The sequence below is a fragment of the Tetrao urogallus genome (genome assembly GCF_951394365.1).
Source record: "Tetrao urogallus genome assembly, chromosome: 5".
Lineage (NCBI taxonomy): Eukaryota > Metazoa > Chordata > Aves > Galliformes > Phasianidae > Tetrao > Tetrao urogallus.
In genome coordinates, this window is record NC_136818.1 from 8,458,272 (window position 1) to 8,483,700 (window position 25,429).

The 25,429-nt window shown below is 46.1% G+C and overlaps 1 protein-coding gene across 2 annotated transcripts; it reads left to right on the forward strand.

The window, feature by feature from the left end:
* Positions 1-2,356: 2,356 nt before the first annotated feature.
* On the forward strand, positions 2,357-20,054 carry DMBX1 (diencephalon/mesencephalon homeobox 1; the record flags this gene model as incomplete). 2 transcript variants are annotated; one of them, XM_079535427.1, is made up of 5 exons in its annotated part: positions 2,357-2,515; positions 13,658-13,823; positions 17,203-17,381; positions 18,830-19,184; positions 19,654-20,054. In XM_079535427.1, the coding sequence occupies 5 exons, from the start codon at positions 2,357-2,359 to the stop codon at positions 20,052-20,054; spliced, it is 1,260 nt and encodes a 419-aa protein (XP_079391553.1). The 2 variants fall into 2 exon arrangements, with proteins under 2 accessions (XP_079391553.1, XP_079391554.1); XM_079535428.1 differs by lacking the exon at positions 2,357-2,515 and having other exon boundaries at positions 13,670-13,823; positions 17,188-17,381.
* Between the last annotated feature and the right edge of the window lie 5,375 nt (positions 20,055-25,429).

Sequence of the window (25,429 nt, forward strand, 5' to 3'; positions counted from 1 at the left end):
GGGGGGGGGGTGGGTATTTATTCAGTCGGTCGTGCGGACAAACTGAGGACACGTTGGCGAGCTGTGCGGAGCGCACCGCTTGCTCTTTTCCGCGAAGATGCGCCGAATTAAATGCGGTTATTTCTTTGTCGGGTCTGTCTAAAACCCGACGGTAGAAAGCTCAGAAAGATTTTGTGAAAACAGAGAGGAACTCTTATTAATTCTTAGGGAGGGGGGAAAGGTGGGAGAATTAAAACTGAGGAGTTTTCATCGAAGCAATTTCAAAATCTCCCGTGTTTAAGGCGAGACAATGGTGACATCGCGGTCGGAGGGGTCAGGATTTCTCGTGCCCGGGCTGCCAGCAGCAATTCGGGAACGACCGAGGAGACCTCGATCCCTCCCAACCCCCTCCCGGCACACGGGGCGACCCTTCCCCATTAAATTCAACGGAGGATGCTTCAAAGTTTGGCGGCCGCTCGTGCGTGGGTTTTTGCACCCAGGGGCCGCGGCTCTTGAGAGCCACAGGTCGGGGGAGGATCTGCTGCCGGCCGGGCTTTTGGGAGCCGGGGGGAGCTTCCAGGCGAGCGGCCGAATTTGGGGCAGAATCGCCCGCCCGCCCCTCGCTCACCTCCGCCTCAACTCGTTGTGGTTTGCGGGGTAGCGATGGCGCTGCTTGAAGATTCGGTGTATGGGCTGGGGGCGGGTGGGATCCCTGCGTAGAGTCACCCCAAAGCAGGCACCCCGTGAGCTTTGCGGGGTGATGCCCACGCAACATCAGCGACCGAGACCCCCGAAAAAAAACCGCCCTCGAAAAGCGATGACGGCAATAAAAGAGCCGAGTTTCTCCCGATCGGTTTGTAGGACAAAAGCGGGTGGTTATCAATTATCGGGGCTGGGGGAAAAGCAACGCGAGGGCTCCCCTCCTTCGTGGGGAGAAAGGGCTGGGAGAGATGGAAGAGATTTAAATGGATTTTCCCCACGCAAACCCCTCACCCTTCTCTTTGCCGGGACAATCGCTTGGTTCCGCATAACCTCTGCAAAAAGTATATATACGATAAAAATAAATACAAGAAAGTGGCACTCGGAGCCTCGGGTGCCTTGAGACAGACCGGTTCCCTCTTTTTTTTTTTTTTCTTTTTTTTTTTTCTGTTTTTCTCTTTTTTTCTTTTTATGGTCAGAATTTGTACAAAATATCAAGCTCAAATTAAAAGGTCCTCTCCCCCCTTCTTATTCTTTCTTGTTCCCTTAATTCCTGTCTAAACGGTTTTGCTCTGGGAGAAGAAATCTTTTCTATAGGAGGGAGAGAGGAAAAAAAACCTTCAAGAAGAGAAGGGTATTATTGTTTTAATCCTCTTACCCGCAGTCATTTTAAAACAGGGTGTTTTGGAGCCTGAAATGGCGTCTTGTCTCCCAATCCCATCCTAAATCCTTCTGGGCTGGGAGAGAATCTAAAGGCAAGGAGCTGGCATCTATTAGCAATCTCTCTAAAGGCTTTAAACTGCTCTTTCTGCTGCGAAGGCATGGCAAAGCTGAAAAGCAAATAGAGCCACGGCTGCAGCTAGTGGGCTCTGCCAGATCCCAGCCCGGCCGCTTGGACGGGGGTACCTGCGGAGATCCCGCAGAGAGGGAAAGAAAAGGGGAAGGAAAGGGAAAAAAAAGGAAGGAAGGGAAAAGGGAAAGGAGGGGGGGAGGGTGAGAGAAGAAATTAAAAAAATAAAAATAAAAAAAAAGAAAAAGAAAAAGAGGGGTTTCATATTTTTATGTCCCGAAAAAATATTTAGGGTGTCCGTATAGATGTACATATAAAACAAAAATAAATCAGGGTGGTTTAGTGGTTGTCTCTTCCCTATTAAAGTGTCCCCCTCTCGCCTCCTCTTTCTTCGCTTTCCTTCTCCTCGCCGAGCCGCTCCCAGCCCTAGGGCTCCTCGCATTGTCCCCAGTTTCATCCGTCCCGTCTCAAAAAAGGGGTACGAGAGGGGGCCGGGAGCAGCTCGGTGATTAACGCCGGACATTATCGGGGAGAGGAAAACTTCAGGACGTGCTGTTAAACAGGGAGCGGGGCACAGGTTCCCTCCCCTATGCCTTACGGACCCCATCAGCCCCCCACCCCCGGGTTCAACCCTCCTCCCTCCAGCAGCATCCCGTCCGCTCCCAGAGATTTAATTAGGCGTTTACACCTCGGCTTGGAGTAAACGACTGGTAAGAAGTGTTGGGGGGAGAGAGGGGGGAGGTTAGAGGGGGAAAGGCAAGGGGTGTGTGTGTGTGCAGGGGGAATCTATCAGCAGCCCCGTTTTGATTGACAGGGTGGAGGACCATTGAAAATCCTGCTGGGTAGCTCCCGGGTCGTTCTGAAGCTCCTTTTAAAAATCCTTCTTCAATGCTGCCTCCCGGTAGATGGCAGCTCCGCCGGGCGCGGAGGCAGCGCGGAGGAAACGCGGGCGGATGGAGTAGGGCGGGACGGGGCGCCGCGCCGCGCCCGCTCCCCACGAGTGTCCCCGCTCCCACTGCGGGCGGAGAGGCTTCGCCACCGCCCCAGGTAAGATCCCAACAGCCATCCGAATGGGTTCCGTGGGGGAAACAAGGAGAGTTTGAGGGTGACTGGGTGCGATGGAGGGAAGTTCCTCCGTGGGAGAGTTCGCGGGGACGCGCGCACCGCGAGAAGAGGAAACGCAGCGCAAGTCCCATTGCCCCGGGTGCGTATTTTCTCTCTTTTTGTTTTCCTCTCTTTGGAGCATATCGTGCTTTCTTAAAGAAAAGAAAAAAAAAAAAGATGAAAAAAAAAACCCAACAAGTCTGGGCGCTGGGCCGCGCTGCGGTCGGGGACGGCGGTGCGCGTTTTGGCAGCCGGGAAGGAACGGGTGGGGGGTGCGCATCCTTCGTTTGCCACGATCCGGGAAGAGCAACTTTCTCGCATTTACATAACGATGTTTTAACAAACGGCGCAGCCGCCGGGCGGGGAAAGCATCGGTGAGTGAGAGCGGGCCGGGACGGAGCGGTGCATCCCGGCGTGGGGTGCGGGGGCCGCGGGGTTTCTTCCTGGTGCCGCTGAAGTTAAGCAAAAAAGGGCAGCGTCGAAACTCCGCAGCGCTACGATATGTTTCTATGGGAAATCATCCTCCTCTCTCCCCCATAGACCTCGTAAGGTTGGGCAAAAGTTTGGGCGCTGGCCCCCAAAGATCTGGGGAAGGGGGGGGGGGGGTCCTTTCCCCGCTCTCACTCTTAGAGGTACATAAATCCCGGCCCTGCGCTGTCAGGCTGGGTTGATGAATGAAGGGCTCCGCAGTCGAAACCTATTTACACCTCCATTACGGGGCTGACCAAACGGGGAGCAGCATGCATATTTTTACCGCCTGAGATCTCATACATCTCCGCCAGAGCCGCCCCTCGGGCCACGGGATAACGGCTCGGGGAGGGCGGGGGAGGGGGAAAGTCCGCGTTCGGATATGCTGCGGGGACACCGGAACCGCGGCCACCGTGACAGGGACACGTAGAGGGCGAGGGGACCTCACCGGGGTGGGGGTCCCGCCCGAGGATGGGGTGACACGGGCTCCTTTCTGCAGGCAAAACGAAGCGCTCCAGGAAAAACGCTCTGAGAAGTCCGTTTTTCGACGGAGATGCGCTTTAACACCGAGGTTTGCTGCGACAGTCCTTTTTATTGTTATTATTATTATTGCTATTTTCCTTTTTTTCCTTTCCATGGAAGCGCCCCGCCAGGAGCCATGTGCCCCCCATCCCCTGAGCGTTCCTCCGCTGCCGTTCCCGTTGATTTCCAGGCAGACGCGCAGTTCGGAGGCATCCCTTCCAGCTTTAGAGCGACCCGGCTCAGCGCATCCCGGCCCAAATCCCCGTTATCCTCCGGGATCGTCTCGGTCTCAACCCGCCCGACAGCCCAAAGGGGGAAAATCCGCTTTGTCCCGATGGGATGCGGGCCTTGCTCGATCCCCTTCTGAAACGAAAAGCGCAACCAAAGCGTTGGAGCGCGGTGGGCTCAGCCCCGCAGCTCTCATCCCGCTGTGGGGGTGCTCCGGCGGGTCGGGCTCCGGCTGTGTTCAATGCCGGGGGGAGAAAAAAAAAAAATTAAGAAAAATAATAATAATAATCTTCCCCTCTCGGCCTCATCCCGTCCCCTCCGGCGGCCCCCTCCAGTTCCACTTGGTTAGCTCAAGTTTTCCATGTAAATGACAGTAATAAATATCTAATCATGTCCCGCAGCCATCGGCGGCTCGCCGAGCAGCCGGCATTAATGAGACTTCTCGGGGACGTGGGGCATGGGGGTGGGGGAAGAAGAAAGAGAAGAAAATTAGCGAGGAGCAAAGTTTTTTCCGCTCTCTTTTAAACGGGTGTCAAACGCGAAGCTGCTCCGCGGGAGGGGGGGGCTGCTGTGCTCCCCTCTTCCTCCGGAACCGTCGCACCTGTGGGTCCCACCGGGACTCAACCTCGTCCCCTCCAATTAACTCTTTGCAATTAACCCACCCAGCCCCGGCCCCAACCCCTCGAGGCTGCGTGCACCCCTCTCAGCGACCCCCGGACAATGAATGGGGCTGCGGTGAGAGCTTCGTGTTGCTGTTGGGGGGGGGGAGGAAGGGGGGAAGAGGGGGTATGAGGAGGGGTTAAAGCTGAAATTAAACCGTGTGAGTTGGATTTGTTCTCCTAACGCTAAACAAATGGAGTGATTACCTTCTTTCCAAACGCATCAGTCATACTACATTAAGTAGCAGAGAGCTAATTATCCCAATTAGGAGGCTGATTTATAATTAATGGCTTGGACCAAGTGATAATTGGATGTTAATGGATAACAGTTTTGTCTGCAGTCGCCTCCCGCTTCCCCCAAATGCAGAGCTGGAGGGGTTTTTCTCTCCTCACACCTCTGCCCGGCAGCACAAAGCAAATGAGGGGGGAAATCTGCTCCCGGCAGAGGCTGTCCTTCGGGTGTCGTTGAGCAGTGTCTGTAGGATGACCGCTAGCATCCCCTTCCCCACCTTTTCGAGCCATTCCTGCCTCTTTTCATTCCCTTTCTGAGCTCTGGGCAACTCACTCAGACACAGTTGTCCCATGTCCCCGTGTGGGACAGCCCTTTGGCTTTTGGATGGTGTTTCTAAGGTCGGTTTTTCCATATGGGTACTTAACAGAGAGCAGAAAATTCCTGAAGGACTGTGAGCGGCTTCAACTCTGCTACCCCACAACTGATGAGAGATTGCATTAAATTTCACCAATGTATTCCATGCAAACGCGTCCAAAGTTGTTGAATGGAAGCAGGTAGAGAGGCTTTCCAGCTTTTCCTGATAATTTAAAGATAACTCAATAGGCAATTGGGATGTTCTCTGTGTTGCTGCTGCTTCTACCTGCACCAAAGGAGCAGAACAGCTCCTGCAGGTCGGGGAGAAGCAATGTAGTCATGAGTTGAGTGAATACAGAGGGTTTTGCTCCTTGTGCAGTGAATTTCTCCTTTAAAAAGAGGGAGTTCTGCTGAGAAAAAGGGCATCCTAAAGAAAGGAAGTGAGAAGGAGCAGGACACCATTCCTCTGTGTCATCCCCACTGCCTGCTCTGCCAAAGCAGAGATGCTGCAGGAAGGGTGTGGGACGCAGCTCTCTGTGGTGTGGTTATTGCTGTGGTAGGGCAATGCTTCAGCTTGAAGCAGCATATTTTAAGCCTGCAGGTACATTGGGTCAGAGAATTCTCAGGGGCATCCCAAACTCAGCTCACTGATGGATGTCAGCTGAGATTTGGTGCTGAGTTCTAGCGCCCGCGTCAGAACAGAGACACTTACAGCTTCATCTGACAAAAGCAGTAAGTGCAAAACATTAAGAACACGGAGGGCCCAAATTTCCTAATTCTACAAAGCTACTGATAATTACCTTACTTTGGGGTAACACATTGAAACACGCTTGCTGCAACACGTGCAAAATTCTGAAATGCAGCCATACACGTATCGCTATTAATTCACAGTGCAACAGGATTGCTCAAAATCCTTAGCCTTTTGCCTCCAGCCTGTGCCAGCCCAAAAGCTGCTGGGATTGATTATTTCTTATTTCTGTTGACTCCATTGGGTTTGGGATCAGGCCCTTCTTTTATGAGTTCCAAAGTGCAGCCACGGCCCGTGGGAAGGGAAAGGTCCCCAAAAGAGGGAGGGAGTGGGAACGGGGCTGAGCAGCACTTGCAGCCAGGGCTGTGGGTGGGCCACGGCACAGACGTGGTTTCCTCCTGGTAGCTGCTGCACGGCTCCTTAGGGAGAGATCGCAGCCAGAGCAAACACTGCTTGGGGGAACGCTGCTTTAATCCGCCCCGATGACAACTTGCAAAGTGTTTTATGGGAAGAGGGTGCTTGGGCATTTAGCTGCTCTGTCTGTCCTATGGGTTCAGATCACCTGCTGGTGGGCAAAGAGCGCCGCTTACCTTGGCAGCTGTGCTCAGCTCCATGCGTGCAGCCAAGAGCTTACAGGAAGGGATGAGTCACATCGGTGCTTTGAGGGGGACACATCTCCCCCCAGCCTGTGCAAAGTCCTGGTGTGGAAGTAGAGGGTTTTTTCAGTGGAAGGAGGAATGTTAGCGTTGTTATCCTTGTAAAGGATGAAAACTCAAAACATTTGCCTTATTCTTTTAAGGTATTAAAAATGCCCTGGAATTGTGTGACTCACTGGAGGTGCTTTTCAGGATTATTATAATCATAGAATCATTGAGGTTGGAAAAGACCACTAAGATCACCTAGTCCAACTGCCAAACCATCACCACCAAGAGCACCAAACCACATCCCTCATCATTTGACTTGTCTGTCATTTTGCCTTATAGCCAACCTTGCTGCTGGAAAAGCATCTAGAAAAGTCATTTTTGTGCCAAATGGGGCAAACTACAATGAAGCACGAACTTGCTGCATGTCACAAAGGTGCAGTGGCCATCTGCTCTCAGTTTAACACCCAGAACCTGGGGGTCAGTGGATGAGCAGCGACGGTAGGTGCTTGTCCCTGTCTTCTGCCTGGAGGGAGAGCAGAGGGACACGATGTGTCCCTCACCCCATGATGGGTAGGAACCTCCAGGACATCGCATCCCCTGGTGCTGCCAGGAGTCTTGAAAGCACTTTGGGATCTCTGGGTCTCCCTCATTGTCAGGTTTGGAAAATCAACTTTGCCAACTTCAAGGCAGACAAAATGGTGCCTCTTGAGCAAAACCATTTTCAGGACAGTGAGAGGAAGAGCTGAGCCAGACAACCCACATACAAATACAACGGAGCCAGAAACATGCTTGTTTTGGAAGGGGCAAGGGGGAAAGGACTTTTTTTTTCCCTCATACAAACAGCCAAGTCAAACACTTCAAGCTGTTGGTGAATTCAGCATCCTCAGGGTTACCCCATGGCTGGGCTCAGGGCAGGATGGAGGCAGGGATGGGTTGAGAGGTGCAAGTGGTGCAGTCTGTTGGAGTCCAGCTCTGTACAATGCTGACATCCACGGGCACAGCACAGGGCTGTGTGTGCCCCCATCCTCATTGCTGTGTGGACTGCAGAGTTCATTTCTTACCGCAGCACTCATCAGAAGAAATCTGCCTAAAAATGTGATTTTTTAAAAATTATTATTTCCTTTTATTTTATTTTTTTGCTGTTGATTGAGCTGGAAGCAGAATGAAATCCTGAAAGTAGAGGTGTTCGTATTGTGAGCTTATTTACTCAGGAAAGTGTTTTTGCTTCGACGTGAATTACAGACTCTCTTATTGAATTCCTCCAACAGAGCTGATCTGCAAGCACTGTGAGCGCCACGGTGATGCTTAGCAATCCCAGACTTGTCCCTGTGCTGCACGTCACTGGGGTCCAAGCCTTAAAAACCGTGCCTGACTCAAAAACAGGGATAGTGAAGGTGTTTCTTTTTTTTATTTCATTTTGTTATATTTTATTTTTGACCGGGAGAGGCTGCCCTTCAAAGCACGCTTTCGCAAAGCACAGACCCTGTAAATTCCTTAGCCAGGATCTGTCTAATCAATCACTTGGTGCTGATATCTAGGAAGGGGGGAAAGCGATTTCCCAAAAGCCTTAAATAAAAATCACAGTGACCAATGAGCGTTCCTGCTGCAGCCAGGCTTGGCTCTCGGCCGCTCACATCCCCAAGTCCTGTGAGCCCTAAAACTTCCCCATCCCAGCAGGATGCTCTCAGACTTGGTTTCGAAAACCTACAAACCTAATAAGTCCAGTTTTGCTTTTGTTGGTCCGTGACTTGTCCAGACAGACCAGATGTAATTAAGATCTCACTCCACGCTTAGAATTAACGGTGTTTCAATCCAAGAATTTGAACAGATGTAAAAATATCACCAGTGCTTTAGAAATGGGGGAATCTTGATTATTTTTTTTTCTATTTTTTGAGAGCTGTTCTCACTCCCTTGATCTCAGCCCTTTGGAAGGGTGGTTTTATGGTGCATGTTGGTCTCGGGCTTGACGTTTGAATGGGAAAATATGATGTGTTGCAGTACTGGAAATTATTTATATTTCATCCCCTACAAAGGTGAGATTACTGAATGTCTGAGGGAACGACCTCATGTGAGGCACAAAACTGATTTATGGCACGCTGGTTATTATCTTACATGATTTTGGACCGTTATACAAAGATTTAGGGATATAAAAAAAAACAAGATTGAAGAAAACCTCTTGCAAGGACCATTTGTTCAGAACCTCGTAGGCATGTAACTCATTTAGCACCAAGTACATATAAAACATCTGTCTGCCTATGGATGGAGCCTCTTTCCCCGTGCTGTCAGATACGCAGGGGCAGAGATTTGTTATCCATCTTGCTGATTTGAAGTGTTTCTGAGTAAGGACTCAGAGCGTGAAATCATAAAGCAGAGCAGCCCTCAGAGGAGGGGGGGGGGGGGAATATTTTATCATGACTTCGGTTTTGATGAGGCTTATTGCCATCAGTAATAATGGGGACACTGTCAGCACAAACTGTTTTCTGTCCTCCCCTGTTAATAGCGACCAGATTCCCGTGCTTGGCAAAGAGAATGCAAGCAGGAATTCGCATTGACTGAGCAGATTTGCCGGGCTGCAAGACTGCAACTTTGCTTTTACATGGCAAAGCTGCTCCTGTATTGCTGTCACCTACAGGACCCAAATGCCAACAACAAGGCATAGGTTCCCTGTAAACACCAGGCTGTTTTTCCATATCTTTACTTTTTTTTTTCTCTTCTTGTTTTATTTTCCCCAGTGTTTTTCCCATTCCCAAGCAGCATCTTGCTTCCTGGCACAGACCTGATGCAGCGCAGAACTCTTCCAAACCTCACACACATCTCTGGCTCTTCTCTTTTCATCAGAAATGAACAATGGTGTTGAAACCCACTTCCACCAATGAGCTGTCAAAATCCAGATGTCACTCGTATGGCACAGTTTATTACTTTCTATATAAAGAAGCCCTTGCACACTCCAGCGCTCCCCAATTTTTGGAAAGATGTAATGAAATGAGAACACCCCACAGTGTCCATCAGTTAAATTACAGCTCCAGCATCCTATTCCTGACCCTTCCAAGAAAAGTTTTGTCTTCCTTATCATAGAGTCATAGAATTACTGGAGTTGGAAGGAACCCTTTAAGGCCATCCTATCCAACTCCCCTGCAATGAACAGGGACACCTACAGATCCATCAGGTGCTCAGAGCCTCATCCAGCCTGACCTTGGATGTCTCCAGGGATGGGGCATCCACCACCTCACTGGGCAACCTGTGCCTCATAGGTTTTATTACTCCATTCTTCATGGTGGTATCTGAGGATCCCGTGTAGGTCTGTCAGTTTAGAAACTTAGAATGGCTTAGATTAGAAGGGACCCCAAAGATCATCCAGTTCCAACTCACCTGCTGCAGGGAGGTTTGAAGTTTGGTCTCAGTACTTTCTAGAGCTTGGGATGGCTCAATATCAAGAGGAGCCAATTGCAGAGAAAAGTGAAAATGGCCCACAGCCCTGGCAAAGCATCTTACTCCCAACCTCAGGTCTCTCCCTCCCAATATCATTTCCTTGGGAAGGGCAAATATCTCACCCCTGGCATTTTCCACTCTTGCCTGGGAAAACTGGCCAGAATGAACTGTAGAAGAAAATCCTTCCCTGTAGACCCTGTTACGTTCATGTAGAGGAAGAAAGGAGTAAGAGCTATTTATTCCAGGATAACACACAGAAGCAAAAGCTGTACTGGTTCGGCATTACTCTGCTCTTACAGCCAAGCTGCCATGGATGTCCTCACTCAGCACAGCTCAGCACGGGGAGGCTCTGCGGCGCTGACGCGAGCTCTGAGGCCAGCACCGTGACACTTGGGCTGCAGCAATCGATACATTTCTGACCTAACAAGTTTTGTCAGTTGTGTATTTTTGTTGAATGCCTCACGTGCAGCTGGCATGCAAAGCCAGAGACTGACTGGTGACATATTGATGGGGGAGCAAGGGGGTGAATGAGGAGAGCAGCAAGCAGAAAATGTCCCTCAACTCAAATTCTTGAGTGAGATTAGTACAGCTCTAGGTCTTATTTATTATTATTATTATTATTATTATTATTATTATTATTATTATCTCTTTTTTCCCCTTTAGAGGGGAAAGATACAGATGTTTTGTCACAAGGCATTTTGCAGAATAGTTCAATATCAAATTTTAAAAATTTCTTTTCAGACTGTTTGAACTCAATGCATACAGAAGCACAAGCCAACAGGAATAGGATTCACCTGGAAAGGAAGCGGGTGGTTTTCTCCTCTTTGTATCTTGTTTCAGGACAGAATGATCTGCCTCTGTTCAACCTTATGAATGGTTAAGTAGGGGATTTGCAAGAATTTTATACAAATTGAGAAGCCAAAGTCAGATGACACCACTGTGTTTGACAATACTGACGTTCAGAGCCAAATTTCCCCTATACGCTACATTAACTGCAAAAAATCACACCACTCATGCTATGACTTCATGGGAATTTGAGGCTTCTGAGGCTAATGTTGGGAAGGAAATAGTGGGAGTGCTCAAGGATAGCAGAGTTCCCATCCCCAGTCATAAATCTGCACATTGCTTTGCATCAAATTAAGCAGCAGTAACAGAGGAGTTTTTTGGGACTGGGCTGGTGATGTTGGGCTTAAAAGGAGAGGAGCAGGGAGTTTCTCCTACAACATCAGGCAAAATGCAACATGCAGGTGGCTGCACTCAGCCTCCTCCCGGGCCTTCCAACCATCCAGACACATAAAAGATGCATTTGCAGATTCTGGAAATTAAAACCATCTATACAGCCAGTGGGGAGGGATCAGCTTATTTGGTTGCTTAATGAAATATAAAGATTGTTTTAACCAGTGTAAGCACTATTCGACAGCTTGTGAAACACAGCGGTGGCTTGATGAATGGCTTTCTCCATTAAAAAAAATGCTGTATGATGTCTTTTAAATATTTAATTTATTGAGGTTGGAGTGTGCTCAGAGCTGACGATTAAATGGGAGCTGTTTTCTATCTCAGTTGACGTTGCCTATGAGTTCAAACTGTATCACACAGTAAGTGTATGATATAGAACCATAGAATCATTAAGGCTGGAAAAAAACATCTAAGATGTCCACATACCACCAGTGCTGCCCACTAAATCATGCTCCTTAGAACCGCATCTACACGTTCCTTGAACACCTCCAGGCACGGTGACTCAACCACCTCCTTAGGCAGCCTGTGCCAGTGCATCACCACTCTTCCCTAAGTGTTTCCTAATATCCAACCTGAGCATCTCCTGGCACGACCTGAGGCCTTTCTTTCTTGTCCTGTCACTCCTACCTGGGAGAAGAGGCTGACCCCCATCTCACCACAGCCTCCTTTCCGGCAGTCTTCTATGGTCCAGATAACCTGCAATCTCCCTGGAGCAACAGTTCCAGTGGAAGCTGGAAGGCACACCACTGCAGTGCCCTCCAGCATTGATGATACGGGAAAATTCCCCTTCTGTTCTTTTTTCTGAAGGTACAATGGGATTAAGAATTAAAAAGGCATTTCTGTGAGCTGGGGAGCCAAAGCCTCTTGGCTTCCCATGTATCTCCTGACCAGACTGAGCCCCAGTGTGGATTCTGTAGAAATATCTGTGTTGGGGATGTGCCACACGCTCCAGTCTGACCTTTCCCCTCTCAGGTGATGGAACTTGTCTTCCGGTGGCCACAGGAAGGCCCTCAACTTAGAGAACAACCAAACAGTTCTGGCATGGCTTAAGTCTTCCCTCAATTAGCATAGGGCTGTTGCATCCTTGTGTTTAGGTCAGCATTTGTACCAAATATAGAATCATAGAGCCATTAAGATTAAAAAAGACCTCCGAGATCATCCAGTCCAACCATCAAAAAAAACATCCATTGTCGCAGTGACTCAGCTCAGAGCAGCTTTGGTTTTCTCTCCCATTGGAATGAATAAAACCTTGATAAGGTGAACCAATTGTTTTGTTTTGGGGTGTTTTTTTGTTTTGTTTTGTTTTGTTTTGTTTTGTTTTAATGAGCTTGGGTTAAGCTTTTGAATTGAAATATTCTGAAAATGAATTCAGAATTGCCTGGATTTGTTAATACAGGACAGATCTGATGTCATTTTTTCCCCCACTTTCCTCAACATATGTATCAGGACCCTTTAGATGCGTTATTCAATAAATCATCTGTTGATAATAAAATCGTCTGCCAGTACTTTCAATAGGTTAAAGAGTCCTCAGTGCTCAAAAAGAGCATCACATAATTTTCCATCCTAACATGATTGCTATTAACTGCATCACAGTCCTCCTAAAATGGCAGGAGTCAAGTTAACTGCCACCAATGATCCAATGATCAGTGATCAGAACTGTTTTCTAAGAGGTTGCCTACACATCCTGCCTGCTTTCCTTCAGCTCATGCAGACGAGGTTTTTTTCTCTCAATGCCCATTCATGACACTGACTTTCCAGATGATGGTGTAAATGGAATTTTTTGAAATTTTCTTTTGTGGCAAATGTTTCACAACTTCCTTTCTGACGGCTCATGAGCTACAGAAATGACATCCCAGAGGCCCTCCGTCATTCATAATGTGGGTGAATGTAGCATCACTCAGCTTTTGGGATCAGTGTTAGCTCAGTTTTATAGATGGCATGTTAGGAAAAGCAGCTTGAAGTTTCATGCAGAGCCCACCGTGGAAAAAAAGGCCATTTGTTTATTTTCAAATAATTTCTTTGCTGTTGAGCTGTGAGTCTTCAGCATTTATTGCAAACCTTAACTCCCTCTTTAGCAGCAACATTTTTGGCCCTACTAAGCTACAGGTTTATTTTCCTTTACACCAAATGCTTTTTTTCTTTTTCCTCCTATCATTTGGGTTTTGTCATGAAGAACCTTAAGGAAAATGGGTGGAAATAAATTACACGTGAGTAGGTTCAGATAAAAAAAAAACATAGTTTGACATTTTAGCAAAGGGCCTGTGGAACAGCCCACTGCAGGCAATGATAGGAAGAAACACTCAGCTGATTCTGTGATGGAGCTGGATCGGTTCGTTAAAAGCAATGATAATATGATTTCTTTTATTATGGTATGTGTGTAAGAAAGCTTAAAAATCCCTTAGGCATATCATGTGTAGGATACAGACAGATGTTGATCTCTAAGTTCGGCAGCCGGATTGGTGTCAACTGCGTTCTAGGAGCACCTGTCCCCAAACCTGCAGGCATTGCAAGGTTGGGAATGAGTTTGGGATCAACGCTTCCAAAGATCTGGCCGCTGTTTTGCAGGTTGATGTCGCCATGCAGCACTATGGGGTGAACGGATACTCCCTGCATGCCATGAACTCACTGAGCGCCATGTACAACCTGCACCAGCAGGCAGCCCAGCAAGCACAGCACGCGCCCGACTACCGGCCCTCAGTGCACGCCCTCACCCTGGCGGAGAGACTGGCTGGTAAGAACAACCCACGGCTTTTGCCCTTCCACGGGAAAAGCCCTTGATTCTTGCACCTTGCAGAACTCTTTCTCAGCAGGGAACACAAACCCTTGGCTTGACCTGTTTTCCCATTTGATCTGATTTCCCAAATTTGATTTGATTTGTGAGTCCCATCTAAAAGGGAGTGCAAAGTGTGCATAATATTTTATGTTTTGGTAGAGGGAAACTGTTCAAAAATATTTGATAGAGACCTGAATATTTACTTGTACTGTGACAAGGTAAATCCATCCGCTCAGCTTTTCAGCCTACTGTAGGCACCCAAATCCGGCTGAGATCATCAAAGTCTTCTGCAGTTCAAATGACCAACAGCAGCCAAATTAGCACTCTGGTCACAAACTGGGACGTGGTGTGGCAGACCAGATCTGACAACAGGAGAGATGCAGAAGCATTGCAGTAGTATGCTGAAGCTAAAGTTGACACTTTGCTGTGCAACTCCAGAGCCCTTTCCAGAATAGATCATCTTCCCTGACCACATAAAAATTGCTCATCTGCTTTAAGCAAGCTTTGCAGCTGTCTGATATATTGAGGAAATAAAAAAAAGGTGAATTTTCAGGACAGTCCACTCAAGTGAGTATGCCATGTAGGCAAGGTGGTGAAGGTCTTGGTCTGTACCAGTGAAGTCTTCTCAGCACCACTCAAGTCTTCTCAGCAGAAAATTTTCCTTATCCATCTGCTGAAGGAAATGCTAGTAGTGGCCGCCTCAAAATGATTCCTTGAGCCACTCACTGTAGCCTATGGGATCTCTGGGAGGCCATAGGGCAGAACTGGGAGTCAAAAAAAGGGATTCAAAGTAGAGAGGAGACTGATCCTGTCTCTATTACTTCAAAGTGAGGACAAATGAGCAGTTTGCTTGTCCTGGTCACCCATTCTCTCCTGGCCTAACCATTCCAGCACGTAGATGATAAGAGGGGAGTGGATGACCCCAGACCTACAATGTGCCTCCCAGACCTTGGTCTCAAGGTGCCTCTTTCCTAGATGCAAGTATCTTATCAAAGATTTTTGTCATCACCTGTTATCTTTTACACTACAGGATGGAGGACTTACAGTTTTTACCTTAACTAGGGTAAAAGAGGGAGATAAAAAGATGAAATAAAAAGCTCTTCTGGTATTGTTGACTGGGAGATTCAATTGGTCTTCCAACCTCTTATCTTTAAAATTAATATCCCACCTGGAAGCCTTTCTGAATTAAATCCTGCAGCCTCCTTGTCTGCTTATCTTTGGTAGAAGAAACGCATTACATACCTATGAGCTGGTTCCTTTGCAGTTGCTTCACATTCTGTTACTTCTGAATATCTTTCAGTGCAGGGTTATAGATCTCATTTGCCTTCTAGGGACAGTCAGAATAAAGCAGCACAAAAGCAAACGACCTTAAGTCAAAAAACAGAGGTTTCTGATTGTAACTGCAAGGCCTCACCTGCAATTTATATTCTTCTTGCACAAAGCCTGAAAACATAGTTAAAACATTAAAATAATTGCTGGTTAGCTCTCGTTGGAGTGGCCAAACTTAATGCATGAGCTGCTGCCCCTGGGGAGCTGGTTGGTCTAACTCTGCTCTAGAAATTCGGGAGTATTGCAGCCTCCAGGTAGGGTGTTAAACCAGCGTCCTTTCTCCTGCTTTCTTCTTCTTGAAACACAATTGTTAGCTTTGTGAAACATTTAGGAGCAGCTTCAACTCCATGTCATTGCCTCCAAAGTGGCAGCTTTTACCAGTTTCAATTACCCAAGAGCTTGATACCTTGAACACAAAGGTCTCTTGTACACATCCAGGGCCATATTGCATTTGGCTGAAGCCCTTTGCCCCAGTCAAGTCTTTTCCAGGTTGCCAAACCCACACTGCTTTGGCAATAACCCAGAAAGGCACAGCAAATGCTGACCTAGAATGAAACAGCTGGAAGCTGGGAAGAGGAATGCTCGAGCAGTGCAGGGCTGATTCGCTACGCTCGTTAGCTGACATATTTGGAACCCAGCTGTGTGGTTCTAGGGCTGGCCCGACAGCAGGTTTTCTTTTACTGTTTACATTCATGCCACGATACTCATGACAAAAGCACAAACAGCAGCGAGAGCCATCATCTGGCTCCTCACACTGATAATGCTGATTTTTCTCCCTGGTAGGTTGTTTTCGAGTGTGTTTATCCCTCTCTTCTACTGGAAGTTACATTCTTAACTGAATTAAAAATGATACCAGACACCGCTAAAGCTCTTTCTGCATTTTCCTCTTTGAGAGCAAACCTCTTGCCAGACTATTTCATTCCAGCACTGCAGCACAACATGTCCCAACTTGAGAAATACAGGGATTTATTTTTCATTCTAAAATAACTTATTTTCGTTGATTTAAGATCTTTCTACTCCCACCAACTGTTGTGCAATAATAACGCCTGTGGTAAAATAATAACCCTTAAATGTGGGCCTCAGATTTCCCCCAGCCTGAATTTCTTCTCTGCTCTCAATTCTGTGAGCGCAGTTTGCAACGTCGGACCCTCTTAGCAGCTCCTCCACCAAGATGGGCTCAGCACATGAGCTCTAGGCTTGCAGTCAGCAGGGCTGGGTTGGGTTCCTGGCTGCCTTTTCTATCCCAGATGCTGGAGCGTGTCCACGCTCAGTAAAGCACGTGCCTTCAAGCTAAACACAAAAGCACATGGGCTTAAGTGCTTTCCTGAACTGGAGCCCAGGACGGCTTTCTAGTGTCATGCCTTGAAGACTACAGTGAGCAACACACAAGGCACTACAGAATAGCGAGCTCAGCCTGGTTTCTGGGAAGGTGTATATCTTCTAGTGCAGCTACAGCCAACAAAACAGGCTTGGGAAAGCTGTGTTTGAGCTGTATGGACTCTTCCCACTGATCAGCACACCACGTCATGGCAGCATTGAAGCCTGTCAAAGCTCTGCCCATGGCTTCAAGGAGAACATGACACACAATGTTGGATTCCTCTCCCAGTTGGCACAGGGAATCCACACACCTTATTTTCAAATGTGTTTCTTAATGAAAGAGCCTTAAGAGGTCTAGGCCACATTGAGGGCTGCGTACCTTCATGTTCCACCCCAGTAATGCTGGCTTATTTCAATCAAATTTAGATCAGGAGTCTCAATAGTTCCCACAGCTGTGATAGAAGTAGTTTTCTGCTCCAGAAGGAGCTTTCTAGTCCCAGGTTTTACCTCCTCAGACACCTCAACTAACCAGCAAAAAGCATGCGTGGGTTTTATTAGATCTAGAGCCCACCAAAACACCGTTGTGTTGGCTCATCTGCTGTTAGCAAGTGCTTCATTCAAATGTCAGCATACAAATTCCAATAATTAAATTGGCCACTTTTCTTGTCTTCCAACGGCTGTACATTTCAAGACATCATTTTGGAGGCACGTTATGGATCCCAGCACCGCAAACAAAGGCGAAGCCGCACAGCCTTCACTGCCCAACAGCTGGAGGCACTGGAGAAGACCTTCCAGAAGACACACTATCCAGATGTAGTGATGAGAGAGCGGCTGGCTATGTGCACAAATCTGCCTGAAGCCAGAGTCCAGGTACTGCTGTTATGTGGGTTTGTGAGTGGGGATAATTAAATGAATGTACTGGTGTTACAGAATTATAGAATTTTTTGAGCTTGAAGGAACATTTAAAGGCCATCTGGTCCAACTCCCCTGCAGCAAACAGGAACACCTATAGCTCCATCAGGTGCTCAGAGCCCAATCCAGTCTGACCTTGAGTATCTCCAGGGATGAGGCATCCACCACCTCTCTGAGCTACTTGGGCCAGTGCCTCACCACCCTAATTGTAAAACACTTTTTCCTTATATCCCATCCAATTCTCTCCTCTTTTAGTTTAAAACCATTTCTCCTTTCCGTCTCTTAATGAACCCAGATCTTTCAAGATACTCCCAATGTAACAAAATATTTCATGGCAAATACAAATATCAGTGAAGAGAGAGAAAAAACAACCAAAAAAGAAAAAAAGAGCCCCAACTCCTAAACCATTCAACTGAGGTCACAACATATGCTAAAGAAATTCTAAATCCCAGCCGTATTTTTTTAATTTAGGGTTGACTGAAGTGCACACTGGTTTTCATCTGTTCTTTCGCATTTCTTTGGGGAAAATTTTAGAAACATCAACAGAAGTCTACTTATTTATTTATTTGTAAGGCTTTTCTGGCTTTCTCAGAGGAGCAGAAACCCAAGTAATTCCATCTGCTCTTTTCCACCAGTGTCAATAACTGTAACATCTCAGGCCAAGGCTTTATTTATTTATTTATTTAAAGGACTAACTTGTGCAACTTGCTTCATAACCTGCTGGTGGAATGGTTCTTGCACTGACAAGACAAAATAGCAAGCTACTCACTGGGGATAAACAGTGGAAAAAATAATTATTTTATACGAATGTCAAGCTATTTTGATCTTCATGATTTCTGTTTCTTCATCTAACCAACCAAAAAAAACCAGTAACAATATTTACAAACATACTTCTTCCAGGTCTACTGATTCTAGTTAAAGGAACGTGGGTTCTCTCTTCCCTTCCCCTTCCCTAGATTCATGTCCAAGATACCACCCTCTACCTGTAATGATTTGTGATCATAATGACTTACTTTGACTGTCTCCTCTGTAGTTTTGATGCACTCAGAATGACTTTAGCAATCACCATTTGGAGCACTTTTCAGTGTAGTGTAATCAAACAAAACTACAAGACATTCTGATTGGATGGAACAACCTGATCAATTTAGACAAAATGAAACAAAACAATGAGGTGACTTAAAAAAAAAACACATAATGACTGATGTTTTTCGATATATTTATTGTGCTACTCATAGAAGCACTAACAAAAGGCTAAGATACAACAAAGCGGAATGAGGTTTGGGCACAGTGGCATTGCAGTATCTCATACGTGGGAGTCTCCTGAAGATGCCCTACTGAATGATGCTGAATTTGGCATTATGTGTGATTTTCAACATTTTTCCCCTTTACTATTTGTGACGTTGAAGGTTTGGTTCAAGAACCGAAGGGCCAAATTCCGAAAGAAGCAGCGCAGCCTGCAGAAGGAGCAGCTGCAGAAGCAGAAGGACTGTGAAGGCAGTCATAGTGAGGGGAAGACAGAAACACCGGTGCTGGAGACCCAGTCCACAGTACCTGACACTGAGAAGACCCAGAGCCTCCCAAGTGAGGTGAGCACGGACCTCAACCTAACGCTGTCAGAGCAGTCAGCCAGTGAGTCGGCGCCCGAGGACCAGACTGACAGAGAGGAGGAGTTTAAGAGCACCTTGGATGAGGCTAAAGTGGACAAGAGCCATGGTGTGGACGGCAAGGCTTTGAACTGCAAGAGAGCAAGCCCAAAAGCAGGTGAGGGGCAGAATCTTGGTGGTAATTGGGATCGGGTCCTTGATGTTTCCAAAGGGGATGCTGGTGGTTGGGTATTCACCCTTTTTCCCTATGGTTTGGGCGCTTGCTTGTAGGCTGTCCAGACTTGTCTTCTTGTCCCCAGCGCTAAATGTGTCCCTTGGAGGGCATGATATCTATTGAAGCAGAATGGCAGAAAGAATAAAGGCCTTCTGCTCAGATTACAACGTGGAGAGAACAGTGTCCATTAAGAGTCAGAAAGCCACAGCAAAGATGTCAACTCCATTTCTAGGAAATAAGATGCTCGGAATGGACATGCGTTTTAGCCTTTCTGTGCTAACACAACTCTTCTCTTTTGCAACCTGGCTGCACAAGAGAAGACCCTGCTGCAGTCTGAACCCTACTAGGTGCAGACCAGCACCCACATCCAGCCTGCCAAAATAATCTCCGTTCCCTCTCTTTCCTGATGCAGAGTCTCCCATCAGCGCGACTGTGACTCCTTCATCCAGCAGTGGCCTGGCTCAAACTCACTCCTACTCCTCCTCACCCCTGAGCCTCTTCCGCCTGCAGGAGCAATTCCGCCAGCACATGGCAGCTACCAACAACTTGGTCCATTACTCCTCCTTCGAAATGGGGACACCATCTGCCATGCCCTACTTGGGCATGAATGTCAACATGGCGCCTCTGAGCTCCCTGCACTGTCAGTCGTACTACCAATCGCTCTCCCACGCTCAGCAGGTCTGGTCCTCACCCATCCTGCAGGCCTCCAGCTCTCTGCCAAGCCTGAACAGTAAAACAACAAGTATTGAGAACCTAAGGCTCCGGGCAAAGCAGCATGCAGCATCCCTTGGGCTTGATACCCTACCCAACTGACTGCCAGATGGGCCACCATTGCCCATAAGAAGATACACCAGAGGTTGGCACCAGACATGTCACTCCTGGAATCCCTTCCACCCTCGTCTCTTCCTGGAGTAAGGTGCTCCCTATCAGGGAAAACTTTGCATTTATTAATGTCTTACTAGCAACACAATTGCATCAGACATTGCTACTGGCTTGGTCTTCTTTAAATATTTAAGGAGGAAGGGGGAGAAGATGTGTGTTTAGACAGATGAACTGTCCTTTTGGACTGCTGTGAGTTAACATTCAGTAAGAGCCCCTTCACCTCAACCCCACAATAATGTGCCAACTGTGTTATATACACCCTCTTTTGTTGTTGATGCATTCTTTGGGAAAACAAAGAGTCCTGCTTTGTCTTGTACATAGTTTACAATGTTGAAAGCACCCACTGCCCATGTGTTACTGTCAGTGTTACAGAACTGTGCCCTCTTTTGCTTTTATTCCCCTTTCTCTCAGTTTTGGTAGCTAGTCCCAAAGTCACAAATCAGCCACGCTCCCAACCTCAGCTCGCAGCTAGTTGCTCTTCTTGGGTTCAGAGTCTTAATGGTGCTTAGAGCAAAGAAAAACCATTATGCAATTCACTGCTCTACTTAGCTCTTCTCTGCTAACGCTGATATTATAGCGGCCAGGAAATGATGCAATGGTGAATTTCCTGTTTAAGCACTTCCAAAAAGGCAAGCATTTTTTCCTTTACTGTCTAATAGCACTTGTTCACAGTCAGAGGACAAAATACTGGCCAAATGCTGCTGGCTGGGGAGAAAAAATGAAAGCCAAACTCACGTGATTACTTTTGACTGGATTGTTTCCTCTTTGGTCTTCAGTGAAGTGTAAACTCCCCTATTTACAAATTATGGGGTTTTCTTTTTGGAGAGCATTTTGGTCTAGCTTCGGCAACAGAGAACAATAAAAACTTTGTATGAACTCCCACTGCATTCATACACCATGAATTATATGGTTCCTTGACAAAACCACGATTAATGCAAGCTGTTCTTAGAAAAACGCTCCGATCACCAAATTCTACCCTCAAGCTGTGCAGCTTCAGACCCTGGTTAGCAAGTGAGAATGTAACAAATGAAAAATGCTGGAGGCCAAGCGAGGTGGTAATCGGGGACTTTCTGTTCTCTGCAGCAAGGAGTAGACACACTCGCCAAAAGTACAAGGTCCTCAAGTAACCAAAACTCACCAACTGCAAAGTGATTTCAGTCCACAGTTTTGGCCTTATTTCTCTGCAATGACCCTTCATTTTAGTAATCCACTCAAAGTGCTTTTCCTTCTTGAGAAGCAACCTCTCTGCCAACCCGAAGGACTTCTTTTTTTTTTTTTTTTTCCCAAACCAAATAAATCCTTTGAACTCACCGCACCAAGCAGAAGGGAGGGAGGAAACCCAGATCTAATCTAATATTGCCTAGGACCAAAAATGCAGACTGGCTCTGTGGCAGGTACTAGGTTGGAATCCAAAGGGTGTCAGCCAGGTCTGCCACTAACACGCAGCAGAGCTGGGCTAATTCACTGCAGGCCATCATCTGGTCCCTACTTGATTTAAAGAAGAAATGTAGAGGCAACGTGTGCGCAGCCTACAAACCCTCTTGCTCCTGCCTCACTTCATACTAAGGCAGAAACCATAGGTTGAATTACCTCTTTAAACATGAGGGGGAAAGAGAAGGAGTGTTTTCAACTCCAATAATACATCTTAAAAAAGCATCTAAATCCCTTAAACTGAGACACAAGAATAGCCAGATTTGGTGGGAAATGATACCTTATCCCTCTTAAAATTGTTGCAAGAAAGGGAAGGGCAGCTCATTGACTGCACAAACTTCCAAGGTAAATGGAACATCTTCCCTAAATAGTTCTGCTCTGCCAAATGCTTCATTTTGGGCCTTTCTTTCCTTGTTCAGCTTTCCTGACTTTGTCAGATCGCTGCAGAATTCTATGCTTTGCCAAAACCGAATGTATTTGTAGATCGTCAATTTTTGGCTGCCATTTTCAAAGGACTCCAATTAAATTAAAACCATCAAAGCGCATTTACTGTCTGCAGAAAGATCCCTTGAACATCCCAGCTTTCACGTCGGTAGCACTGGGCACCTGTCAACCAAACCAGGGACATCAGAACAAAGCTTTCATTTTTGTCCTCCCCTTCTACAAAAAGCCATAAACCCCCCTTTTTGTCACCAGGGCAGACGCAGCCTTTCCATGGGATCCTGCACATCTGCCTCCATCTGGTGTAGACAGATCACATTTCTTATGTTGAGATTATCCTGAATTGGGATTAAATTGCCTAATATTTAAAAATAACAGGAAAAAAAACAAAACAAAAAGCAAGAAAAAACAACAACACATACCATTGCTTCAAATCTATATAAGGCCACCAAAATATTTAATCCCAATTTTTTTTTATTTTTATTTTCTTATGGCCAAAATTAACTAAAACTTCCATAACGAGAGTAAGCTTACGCATAATGCAAAAACCGATTTGGAAGCACGAAAAGAAAGAATTCAGGCTCCCAGCTTGTACAACTTCTGCAAAGAATTATCTGTCAAAACAGACCCTTTCCTGCAAATTGTTTTAATGCCTCTGGGAATTTGGAAAAAAAATAGAAATATATATATATATATATATATATATAAAGAGCAACTCCCCAACCAATTCAGGGCTATATATAGTATATAGTATATACAGTGGAAAGACTGAGGGGAATGGTACTGTGTCTGTCATTCCTCTTCACATTTTAAAAGCCTGAAAACATTATTGAGTGAAAAGGACAGATGCAAACCTCCCCAGACTGCTGATGGTGAAGGTGAGGTCTGCTCGTTCTCTGTCCTTTCCGAGCTATTTGGGAATCTTTTGATGGAGTCTCAGAGAACAGAAAGAGGATTCCCTCCCCTTGCTGTCCCTGCAGAGATCTGATCCACTTCCTTTCCTTGGTGAACCAGCCATGGCTTCAGCCCTTGTTTATTGAATTTGTAGGGGTTTTAACCACGGTCCATTCAGCGTAAGAGCCCATGAGAAAACAAGTCATGATATTCAGGGTAAGAGTTTGCAGCAAAATTTCTCCTGCTCTGCAAGAGAAGTCTGATATGTATTAATAAAATGAAAGAGGTATTTAAGTGGTGCAGGAGAAATACCAGTAATGATGCTGGGAGGAAGAAAAAAAAATGCTTTTTTTTCCCTTTTTACATTATTTTTCTTTTTACGTCAAACAAAGGGAAATATCCTTTATGTTTTACCCTTTATCCTTTGTTCCTATACGGGAACAAAGAGCAATGCAAGTTTTTCCTCCACTTCCCCCATCAAAAATCATCATTTAATGTGCAGGTAATACAAAAATGCTCCCAAACATAAAAATAGCCCTCAACAAATGGATTGCTCCCTGCATCTCTTTCCTCACTGAGGCATTTTGTAACAAGAAATTCTAGCAGCTCCAGGTCTCTGTTACCACTGCAGCCAGGGCAGATGGACACAGAGGGATCTGTTTCTGTCCCATGTGCCATGCATGGTATTTCCATTGGCACGACAACTTAGAGCAACTTCAGGATACTTCTGAAGAGTTCACATGAAAAGGATTAAACAAACCTCTGTAGAGAGGAAATGTAAATTCAAATCTACCATATTCTATTAGTTTAATTACAGTAGCTATGAAACATAACTCAATTAGGCTTAAAAAATTCAATTACAGAAATTTCCTGCTGGTTTTTACAAGCTGTGTTGATTTTTCTACCCCTCCTTCCTTACTCCTCCATGTACCCCTTGCTGATTTTTTACAGTCTGTCCCAGAGCAATGCAATACACCTCCTGCGTTTACTATTGAGTGAAAAAAGCTATTTCTCTAAGTAGATCTGCTTTCAATACAAACTCATGATAGAAGGTTAGAAAAAGATTGTTCCAATAAGAAAAAAAAATAGTCCAGCAAAGCATGAACAAACAAACAAACAAACAAAAAAAAAAGTGTGGATTCTCACCATGTCCCAAATCAGCCCAGTGATGATGAAACATCCTTTGCTTTCCAGACCTCTATTTCATTTCCAGATGCACTATTTCATCCCCAGCTATGTGGACAGTGATGGTCATGTTGTCCCTGGTTTGTAAGAGCTGCTTGAGGAAGGGATATACAAGCCAAGCTGCCAATGTCACCTCTTTCATAAATGGATGCCTCTCTTTGATGAAGGTTCTGATTAATGCCAACACTGATTGTGCCACTGGGACCTGTAAGTTCAGATATGTCCCAGGTCATGAAATCTTTCCTGTCTCAGAAGAAGCTACCAAGAAGCTGCAGATGCCTTGTCACTGGAGGTGTTGAAGGCCAGGTTGGATGGGACTCTGGGCAGTCTCATCTGGTGCCTGCTTTAGTGGTTGGCAACTCTGTTAATGGCAGGTGGATTTAGATGATCTTTGAGGTTCCTTTCAACCCAACCCATTCTGTGATTCTATGATTTTAAAGTAAGACACCAACACTGCTTTGAACTGCTCCGATGCCACGGTGGAACAATTGCACTGATTTCAAACAAAATTTAGTCCTAACATTAATTTGCAAAGAATAAAAAATCTGTCCTATATTAACAGAATTGAATAATTTATTTTTATTTCTGGAGCAGTCTGGGCTCCAGGCTAAACGCCTTCTGAAAAGCTGAGAAAGACACAAACAAAACTCGTAGTGCATCTGCTGCCCTACAAATGGCCGAAGCCTTTTAAAACTGTTCTAGTTACTGAGCAGGTCTGTCTCATGCTGGAGAAATTTAGGTGTGTCTGTGCAAAAGAAAACTACTTCTTGGTTTCTTTCCTCATGCCAGGAGCCAATCAATCTTTTTGCTGTTCTGACCCAAGGTATACAGTTAGCTCCAGTGTGTAAACGTGTTTGTGTGTCAAACCTATCTTGCAAAGGAACAAAGGCTTCTAAAGGAAAACAAAAAGGAAAACAAAGTGATATACTGTACAGATTGCTGTAAAATTGAGCTGTAGTGTAAGAACTTGTGCTTTAGAATTCACTATTGAGGAACTCAAACTTGTATCATATTTATTTATTCTGATAGGTAAAAGAAGAAGAAAAAGAGTTTATATTCATTTCAGAAAAGCTGCAGCATGATGCTATGTACCAATTGTGCCAGTCCTGCTTTCTGTAAAATTATTGCCTGTTTTCATACACCACTAATAAAAAGGGGAAAAAAATCAAGGAAAATTTATTCTGTGCATCCTTCATTGACAGCTACCCAAGAAGATTGGCATGGGTGCAAGCAGGTCGACCTGTCAGTGGTGGCTGCATGGGGTTTTTTTAGCATGGGCCAGGCATTGGTGCCCGTGTCAAGACCTGTGCTTCCCTGCCACATGTCCTTGCTGGTGGTGACATGTGCCATCAGCC